General features: G+C 31.1%; 1 protein-coding gene across 1 annotated transcript; it reads right to left on the bottom strand.

Annotated features, from left to right (window-relative positions):
* Window positions 1–245: 245 nt before the first annotated feature.
* On the bottom strand, window positions 246–2993 carry LOC103988085 (uncharacterized). Its single transcript, XM_009406598.3, has 2 exons — window positions 2833–2993; window positions 246–657 (listed from the first exon to the last, which is right to left on the bottom strand). The coding sequence occupies exons 1-2, from the start codon at window positions 2903–2905 to the stop codon at window positions 443–445; spliced, it is 288 nt and encodes a 95-aa protein (XP_009404873.2). The 5' UTR covers window positions 2906–2993; the 3' UTR covers window positions 246–442.
* Window positions 2994–10771: the final 7778 nt, after the last annotated feature.

Genomic DNA, 10771 nt, shown 5'->3' with positions numbered 1-10771 from the left:
CAGTAGTTATTTTCGCAGAGTATTTTGCTTGTATCAATCTGTGTGGATTTGATAACTGGCACAGTAAACTGCAATGACTGCCTACAATAGCATTAACCAATCCATCAACTATGCATTAAAACACACAATTAACTGAATACTTAGTAAAGCAACACTGGGATAACAATTGCAAGTCTCCTAAATGACAAAGTCGTCGCTAAGATGAAAGCATCAGATGCCTCCATTCATCACAAGCATCAAACTGATGAAAGACAAACCCAACCTTCCTTATCAAAGAAGAAAAAAGCAAACAATCACCAAGTCGCAATAGACTATGGGAATCTGTTTTCAATTTTTAGAGAAGAACATAAGAGAAATCGATGGAAAGGCAAATGTCTCCAGCAAACAAATACTAGAGGAAATCAAGCAAAAGTCATTATTTTTCCTAGGTTGCATGCAAATCTCATCCAGAGGCAGCTTTCTTCTGCTGGAAAATAACTGCATAAATCGGAACTACCACACCGATGCTGAATGCAGATAGCACACCCAGAGTCACCTTTAGCTTCTGATGCTTCATGCGATCCAGGTTATACATGTGTTTAGCATGAATGTAGAAGGGCTCATCATGGCCATGCCCTCCCATTCTCTTCATGCTCGTCGCATGGAATTCATGGGTCACTGCCATCAGGTCAAACAACTTTTTATCAGTAAATAGAAGTAAATAAAAGATAAAAAGTGGCAATGCAAACAATAAAAGATAAAAAGAGGCAATGCAAAAAACCAGTTTGACGACTCAAAATTAGAATAGATGAGAAAACACGACTTACCAAACAAACATATCATTTAAAGGGTTCGGCAACTCAGCATTTGGTTGAAGCAGACTATCATCATGTCAAACCCTCTAAAGGAGGGATTTGAGTAACATGAATTTTCAACATGTTGAGACTCAACATAAATTTTCTATCTTTTTTTTAATAAATCATTACGTTTTATGTCACAGTCCGACCCGACAGTGTAACTCATTAGCTTGATGGGTTTGAGACCACAAGGCCAAAAATAATTAAACCCAATTATATCCATTTAGTTATATAAACCAAGTCAATTCTCCTCCTACATCCAATATGGAATGTGTCATGATTTCCTTCATTTAAGGCTTAATGTTCTTGTCAAAATCCAAGTCCCAACTTGGGATGAAAACATAATTGGTTGGTGGTCGAACCCATTGATGGTTTTTCATTGTGACATATTTTTGTCCCGTCCACTAATAACCCTTTTCTAGTTGGGCTCCTCAACAAACCAAGTACTATGTCCACCCTGGTACCGATTATCACAACTCGATCTGATGAAAACCGGTTTATTAACTGAAACCACATGGAAAGAAAAATTCAAGTCCAGGTTAATAATATAAACTTATCTAACTCTACAAACAACTCAAAATTTCTTTCGATTCGACTGTGAAACTAAACTAGGATGTCATATTAAAAATGCATTTTATATGGAGCTTTCCTACTACTCATTAAGACAAAATACAGACTAAAACACAGAAAAGAGAGGGAAAAAGGCACAGAGATGCAATTTCAATCCATCTCAAAACACTATTGACATGCAGAGTAGAAACAATAAAAAGATAATATAGTTGTAAATCAATATCACTACTGGCTAATTGAGAAGAATGAAAAGGACAACAGCATGCTGCAAGTTTCTTATGTCAGTGTTTCTACGTATTACCAATAATTTCCTATTTCCTCTACTATTGCTTGCAACAAAGCACAGAGAAAGTCAATGTGCAGTGTTCCTTCACGTATTGTCCAAAATATATATGAACCATATCCAAGTAAGTGCCTTTGAAGATACATGCATTCAAAACAAAAAATAAAAAAAACTGACAGAACTTTTTAGCAAAGGATCAGATGATAAACATGTCTGTACCCAAGAGAAGATGAATCTGATGCTTCCAATATTTTCTTTTCTTTACATATATGTGACTCCGTTTTCTCAATTTCCAACCATAAGCATCACTTATTTTAATTGACCACTAGGATCAACATACACAGCCTCTCCCCTAAATGTAGAAAGATCGTTTCCATGACTCAAAAAGGAGCAAGTTCAGGTCTAAGTAATAACTTATTCCTAAAGTGCCCGTCATCAAGGCATGCACAAGAATTCTCCATAAAGCCAGTCCCGGACGACTAAAATAAGTATAGGCACTACAAACCTAGTTCATCAACCCTCTCAAGAAAGATGGTAAAAGTAATCACTAGAAGAAGATTGAACGTTTCAAATACTGTGAGATCTAGATCAAGTTCAACACATCCCAAATACAATTGATTTCATCAAAAGCGCTACTGAGTTCGCTTCAATTTTAATCTCTGTGATCAGTTCAGCATAACATGAAGCAATATTGAATTATTTCCCTAGCTGGATGATACCATCGAATGAGTTTACAACATTTAGATCCAAAAATTAACATCAAAAAGCATATAACACACTCATGGTTTCTAAGTTCCAGCCTCTTCCCTACCTTCGACTTGTGAACCAACAAAACTATGTTATCTTTCGCAAAGTAACCAAATAAAGGGCACGAATGGGGATCAAAACAATCACGCCACCGCAGGCGATCAAGAGCAGCAATAGGCCACCTTTCGATCATCAGATTCTTTCCGTAACGTAGATCGAAAAGAATAATAAGATAATAAGCAACCGATCAAAGGATAGGAACATATAAGGCACCACGACTAGGTTGAACCGCGGAGAACCCCACATCACATCAGGATTCCGAACAGATCGATGGAATTTAAGCCCTAAATCAAGCGAACCAACCAAGAAGATTCAGAGGGGGGAGAATAGACCCGCCTGATCTGGGAAGGGCGGCTTCGGAGTGCGACAAAAGCTTCAACCCGGATCGGATGCCGCGGCTCAACGCCATGTCTGGCTCTCGAGGAACTCCCGATAGACGACTCCTCTCCTGGAGACTTCCGGCGGCGCTCGTTCTCCTATGACAAACCTATACATATAGAACATGTATGCCGTATGTATGGATGTATATATGCATTTATGCATACCATATCATAGCTGAGCTTACGCAGAGCATCGTTGGATTTGCTTTGAGATCCGTGCGTAATCGGACCAGCAAAACCGATCCTCTACACAGACCCGGATCCGATCCGATAACGTGAGAGAGAATTTAATTGGAGCGACAACCCTATAAGACTCCGATCCGATAACGTGAGATAGATTTTAATTGGACCGTATTTATGACCCAACGCAACGCAATCGGATTCCGATCCGACACACTCCTAATTTGACCAAACTCGGATTTAGTCGAACCCAAACTTTTGGGTGCGATCCAATAAGAAAAATCCCAACCCGTACTCGTACTAAAGAGGAATACACGTTATTAATCTCCAATTCCATACTGCGCCGAGACTTTCCAGCTATAATTCCCTCAAATCACAGAAGTTCTCATCACAATAATACAAAGTATATGATTAATTGAGGGTGGATTTTTATACTCAACCTTGAAGAGATCAAATATTACATAAAAATTTCACTAAGAAAGACGGTTTGTAACCGACCCGAGTTATCTCTGAGCTCAAGAAAATATTCATTTGAATATTTCATAAAGGAGACGGTTTGTAACTGACTCGAGTTGCTCATGGACTCATGAAAATATTTCTATGAATATTCCGTTAGGGAGGTAATTTGTAATCGATCCGAGTTACCACTTGGACTTCTATCCATGCGGGTAAGCGAGTGTTGGGTCGTCTAACGCTTACATGATAGGTAATGACCGACTAATTGTATATTCGCTATCATTGCTAACTTGCTATAAATTAAAACAGAGTAGTGATTAGTATTTGAACCGAATCAATGCCTTCTGAAGTAATGTATTTGATTCCTTCTGGTATAGCTTTACATTCAGCTTGCATAATACTTTGGGCAGTAGTAGAGTAAGAGTTGCCACTTCGAGGATGTTTTCTTCCCTGTCTTTTGAGGATGAAACCTAAACCTATAGCTTCAGCAGAGGAGGAGAAAGAAGCATTGCATTCGAGCACATAAGTGAAAGCCGAAGGAACAATAGCAAAAGCATCAAAGAATCGATTGTTGCTCGTCACCCTCCGCACCTCACATAGCATGGGTGTTCGCACAACAGCTTTGCACAATAAGAACTGTACGGTGGTTTCAGAGAATCTAAAGAGAATTAATAATCAATATTAAGAAGAGTTTTTCTTTAAGTTCTATCAAAATTCTATCCCTCACACAATCAATTACCAAAGTTCTAAGAGTCGAAGAATGAGAAACGAAGATAAATTTTGCTTTGCACAATGTGTCCTTAGTTATAAACAGGACATGGTGAAACAGCAAACTTAGAGAAGCCACAGATCCAAGCAAATATTGATTCTCTAACCAATAGGAGCTTCCAAATGAAGACTTTCACCCCATGAGTCATCCATAAACTCTAGTACCTTTCAACGCACTGTATTGTCTGTGGAATGGTTCCTCTCCCAATTATGAAAAGTATAGATATTTTTGACCTATAGTTATATTTAATTAGATAAGATATATTATAATTTTAATTAGATTCTGTTTATGTTTATCGATCAATAGAAAAAAGTTCACTTATAATATGATTATTTAGGAGAAGGCTTTTAATATGAGAAACTCTCATAATTATTTATGTTAGACCTTCTGTTCTCTCTTACTATATATAATATTGTCTTGTCTAAGGGCTATACAAAATATATGATACAATATGACAAGTTTATAGATATATTATTATCTTTTTTTAGCTCTTATTTCATTACTCATGGTTATCTTATGAAAGATAGGAAGAGAGGAGGAGACTTTAGTTCTCTTTGCATATTGTTGTTATTGTGTTTTACGAATCGAACTACAAAGAGTATTGTAAGAATCAAATAAAGATAATTTGAAAGGCATCGAAAAGTATGTATCCTAATCTTGATTGATGTTTATTTGATTTTAAATTCTGAGATTAAATTTATTATGCATAATAGTATCATTTTAATTTTATGCTAATAATTGGTATCAAAGCCATGTTTGAAATCAAATACCTTTGATCATAAAATTATATAGATTTAATTTATATTTTGATATGTTTGTGAGTACCATTCGCTTATAAAAGGACGTCATCAATCTATTTGTTTATCATATTTACTCTAATCACCTACTTGCAGAAGATGGAGGTTTCTTGTTGACGGTCGTGGGCAGCTTGCATTCCATGATAGGGATATTATCGACATTGCCATGGATAATAGCATATTATCATCAGAGGTGCGGCGATTGGTCGATGGTTTATTGTGGTTGCTCGACCTACTAGGATGCGACGGTGCTACTATGTGTTGTGAAGTCATCGCTATCATATGAGATAATCTAACGGAGGGCGATAGCTTACTATGATTGCCGACCATGGCATAAGAAGCACAACAAAAGCATGGCAACAACCATATTATGGGCATTTGCTCTATGCGGTAGGCTTGGCGACGAGTGAAGGTCTGGTTGTTAGCCCAACTAGTGTGTAGTAACGATGGTCGATGATAGGCAATGGCAGCAATAGCAAAAGCGTGGCAGCAGTGACTATTGTATGTAATAGCCTAATGACAAGTGATAACCTCTAACGATCATTGGCCCTACCCGAGTGCACCACTGCTTGTGAGCGATGGACGAAGGTATTATGGCAATACACAACACTATAGGTAATGAACTGGCTATGGTTTTGGCGATGGTCGAAAGATGTGTAATGGCGAATGATAACGCATGACATGCAATGGTGACACTATGTTAGTGCGTAGTAACCATGAACATGGGTGTCAGGATGAAGAATCATCGGTCAACTAAGTCATATGTCTATGGGAAACATAGTATAACTATGGCGACCACTATGAGAGGGTTTTAGGGTTTTAGTATTTTCACCTAATGAAGCTTAATTTTAGCCTTATGAAAGTTATTAATTTTAGTCGATATCCCTAACATTTTTACTCTTTGAAAATCAAGTATTTTTTACTTATGCACTTAGTCACAAAATTTCTATTTGACCCTTATTAAATTGATTATTTTTTATTGATATCCGTTGCCTACCATTTTATCCTTTTGATTTGATAATATTATCTCAGTAGTCATAATTTAATAATAATAAAATTATGTCATAAAACTTGATAAATATTTTTATCAGAATTAAATAAAAAAATAAATTATAGATATTTTATTTCTATCCATGTGACATAATTTATTATTGTTAAGATTAACTAGTTGTGCTATTAAGAAATTTTAATTATTGTTTTAGATATTTATGTGACTCTTAAATACATGACCATGAAAGAAAATTATGAAATATATTTATTTTTATATAAAATAATTATTTATATTTTATCATGATTATAGTCATCATATGAGTTTTCTTTTATATTGATAAATATAATAATTATTATATTTATTATTTTATTATTAATAAACTATTTTCATATAAATTATATTAATAAAAATTTAGTAAATATTATTTATAATTTATATCTATAAGTTTTATCTAACTAATAGTTGCTAAAATGGCTAAAGATGATAGACTTATGCATTGTGAATTATAATAAATATTTTATTATTTATAAAATATTTTAAAATATATTTTATATTAGTATATTAGTCTAGCTACCAAAGTGATTTGGATTAATGATTTATAAAATTATATAAAATATTATTATTAAATAATATTAAGAAAAATAATATTTATAATGACACATATAATTAGGAGATTTAGATAATCTTAAAGAAAATTTTACTTCAAATAATTATGTTATGAGATAGGATAATACTATTTTGAATATCTTTATGGTTAAGAATTATATATCTAAAGATAACAATACTATTCTACATATTAATCTTTCATATATAATTTTTAGTAAATATTAGATATATCAAAAGTTTACCCGAAGGTGAAATATGGATGGTATTAATACTTCATCATATTTTAAAAACTTAAAATATTAATGATATTTTATATTTTATAATGATACTTTTTTCCATACATTCTCATGCTTTTAGTATCCCTATACTCTCTGATGTATTAGATTTTAACTTAGTCTTATTTGTCAAAAAACTTATAGACTTGACTGATAAAAACTCTATAAAAAAAATAATGAAATAAATGGTTAGAAAAGATTTAAAAAGCTTTGTGATTATTTGAGAGCTATTAAAGATCGATTTAAATCTACTGATAAGTCATGATACATTACTGAAAGAACTGACTATGGTTTACTATGATGGCACTCGAGGGATTCAAGATCATATCCTTAATATGACTAATAAAGTTGTAAAACTTAAACTATTATACATGAATATAGATGAGTTTTTTCTCGTATAATTCATTATTAATTCTCTTCCTTAATTTGACTCATTCAAGATTCACTACAATACAAGTAAGGATAGATGAGATTTGAATGAGCTGACTAATATGTCCTTAGAAAGAATTAATATTAAGTCAAAAAAGATCTCATAATGTTTTAACTTCTACTCAATAAGATAGTAAAAAAAAAAAAGTTGAACCGTCGTCTACTAAATAAATTTGTCAAGTCTAAAAATACTAAACAAACTAGTGAAAAAAAATCTTTATAGTGAAATGTTTTTTTATAGCAAAAAAGGACATAAAAAATAACTACATTCAACACAAAGGCTTAATTCAAAACTAAAATTCTAAACTTAAACTTTGTATATTTCCAATCCAACATAGAAGTTCCTTCTAATTCTAATGCTATAACTTATATTATCAATAATATGTAAGGATGTTTTTTAACTTGAAACATAAAAGAATATGAAAGATTCATCGTTATAGAAAATCATCTCAAAATAAAATTTATAATAGTGAAAACTTATCACATATACTAAAAGATGAGTCATCTAATGGATCTTACAGATACATGCTATGTTCTTATTATTTCTAGAAATTTAGTTTCTAAAATTGATATATTAAGATATTGTCTTTCTTTTAGTGATGATAATCTCATTATATTTTATGATTCAAAAAAAATTAGTTCTGGAATCCTATATAATTGTTTATACAAAATTAATTTAAATCTTGAGTTTGCAAAGATATGGTATATCTGCAATCAAATGTTAGATTGAAATATATTTTTAATAATAAGAAATCTTCTATCTTATGAAATATTACAAACGTTTGGGACATATCTCCAATAAAAGAATTGAAATATTAATGAAAAATAATATTTTAGAAAATTTAGACTTTATTGATTTTGATGCTAGGATAGGTTGCATTAAAGGAAATCAAACTAAATATAAAAGGAAAATATCACAAAAAATAAGAATCTCCTTTAAATTATTTATATTGATATCTGTGAACCAATTCATATTTCTTGTTTTAGTGACAAGAAATATTTTATCATATTTATAAATAATCTATCAAGATATGAGTATGTGTATCTAATATATAAAAAATCTTAAGCTATTAAAACTCGATGTGTACATAAACAAAGTTGAGACATAATTAGATAGATTAGTTAAAATTATGATCTGACATGAGTGATCAATTTTATAGTAGGTACGATAAAGAATCCTGATCCATTTGTTAGATTCATAGAAAAGTGAGGTATTTATACTTAATATACTTTATCAAATATGCTACAAAAGAATAACATTACTGAAAGATAAGATCATACCATTATGGACATGATTAGGAGCATGATGAATTATTTCTCTATATTTGAGTTGATGTAGGGTGAAGTTCTTAAACAATTATATATATCTTAAACATGGATTCTAATAAGTTAGTCTCATCAACTCCATTTGAATTATAAACTCATATAAAATCTAATTTGAGATATCTACAAAGTTGTTTTACAAAGATAATAGTCTTCAATATATATGAAAAAAATGAATCTTCTAGGTATTTTATTTGTTATCTAGAAAAATCCAAATGATATAAATTTTATTGCCGAGCATATAAATAGTAGATATAGTAATGAAAGATTATTAGAATATGACAAAATTAGTAGGAATGAAAAATCTTGAAATATTAATATTGATATAAAGGTGATACAAGTTGATACTCCATTATCATTTTTTATTCGAGAGATTATTGTTTATCAAATCATTGAATAACAAAATAGTATTGATGAACCCCTATATGATATTGTTATTGATAATCTTATAAAACAATCATAATCAATAATTCTGAAAAAAATCTTAAAGAGAAAGGAGACCTACCAATTGTGATGATTATATGGTACATCGATAAAAACCAAAGTATAATATAGAAATCAAAATAGACCCTTTATCATTTTTATAAGTAAAGCAATGATTCTAAAAGATAATCAATTATAATGAGAAATTTTCTTATATTTCTAAAAGGGACTCATTAGGGATCGATCATAATATTAGTAGCTTATTATTATTTTGAATTAGATCAAATGAATGAACAAATAATATATCTCAATAACATAGAGAAAAGAAAGAAAGTTGGGTTTACAAACTTAGAAAGTCTGTTTATAACCTTAAACAAGCTTCTAAATAGTGATATATAAAATTTTATAATATTATTACTTTCTTAGAAATTCAAAAAATATTATTAATCAATGTGTATATTTCAAAATTAGTTAGAACAAGTTTATTATATTGGTTTCATACGTGGATGATATTTTAGTTGTTAGTAGTGATATTGATTTATCGCATAAAGCAAAGATATTTTTTATTATAAATTTTAAGATAGTTAATATGAATAAGACAATTTATGTTATTGGCTATTAATCTTAAGAATTGCTATGAGTACCTCAGAAATGATATATTGATTGAGTCTTGAACAGTTTAGTTCTTTAGAATCTCCTAAGGACTATACACAATATACAATATAATATGACACGAGATCATATATCTATTTTTGTCTCTCTTTAGACCCTATTTCATCACCCATAATGGTCTTATAAAAGATAAAAAGAGAAGAGAACGAGAGCTTAGTTCTTTTTATAAATTATTATTATTGCATTTTACATATCGAACTATAGAATGTGTTTTATGAATCAAATAAAGGTATTCTGAATATTATCAAAATTTATGTATCCTAATTTTGATATATAGTTAGTTGATTTCAAATTTTGATGTTAAATTTATTTTACATAATAGTATGATTCTTATTTTATACTAACAAAGTCCAGATCCAAGCCAATAAAGTCGGGTGATACATTAAAATTTAAAACCCTATCACACTGTCTTCTTTCATGAATGTTAAAGAAAGTAGACTATCTCTCAAGGATATATCAAGATGGAGGGATCATGTCATGTATCTATTTGTGTCTTATTTACTATAAATTTTCTAAAGTTACCATATATTAGAAACACATTTCCAAGACCAAAAAATAACTGAGTGTATGTTGGGTTCCCAATATCAATTCCTTTGAATGATATTATTCTCCCATAAAAGATTAGATCTGTTAAGGATAAAAAGGATCATTTTGATAAGAATGAGAGTTGTGGATACCACAGCCCCCCTCCACCTTAGGGCTAGTAATGCAATCCCAATTAAGAAGCTTAAGACTAATTTTTTCCTTTCCAATGTTAACAAATAAAAAAAAAGAAAACTCTAAGAGTCTAATCGATTTGGTTGAACATACTTTAGGCAATACGAGAATTCAAGCAATGAATAGATGACATTAACAACAGTATTAAAAGGACCACTTATCCTTTCTCAACTGAGGCTTAGATGACTGTTCCAGATGTGAGCCCATCTTATCCTTCTACTGTTCAAGTGGAGATTGATCCTTTGCAGCAATTTTGG

The sequence above is a fragment of the Musa acuminata genome, chromosome BXJ2-6 (assembly GCF_036884655.1).
Source record: "Musa acuminata AAA Group cultivar baxijiao chromosome BXJ2-6, Cavendish_Baxijiao_AAA, whole genome shotgun sequence".
NCBI classification, from domain to species: Eukaryota; Viridiplantae; Streptophyta; class Magnoliopsida; order Zingiberales; family Musaceae; genus Musa; species Musa acuminata.
This window is presented reverse-complemented; position numbering and strand designations above follow the sequence as displayed.

Excerpts from the sequence above, each read along its gene's own strand:
- LOC103988085 (XM_009406598.3), bottom strand. The coding sequence starts at position 2,905 with ATGGCGTTGAGCCGCGGCATCCGATCCGGGTTGAAGCTTTTGTCGCAC. Across the intron at positions 658-2,832 it reads AGCCGCCCTTCCCAGATCAG|TGACCCATGAATTCCATGCG; the intron begins GCGGGTCTATTC and ends ACCTGATGGCAG.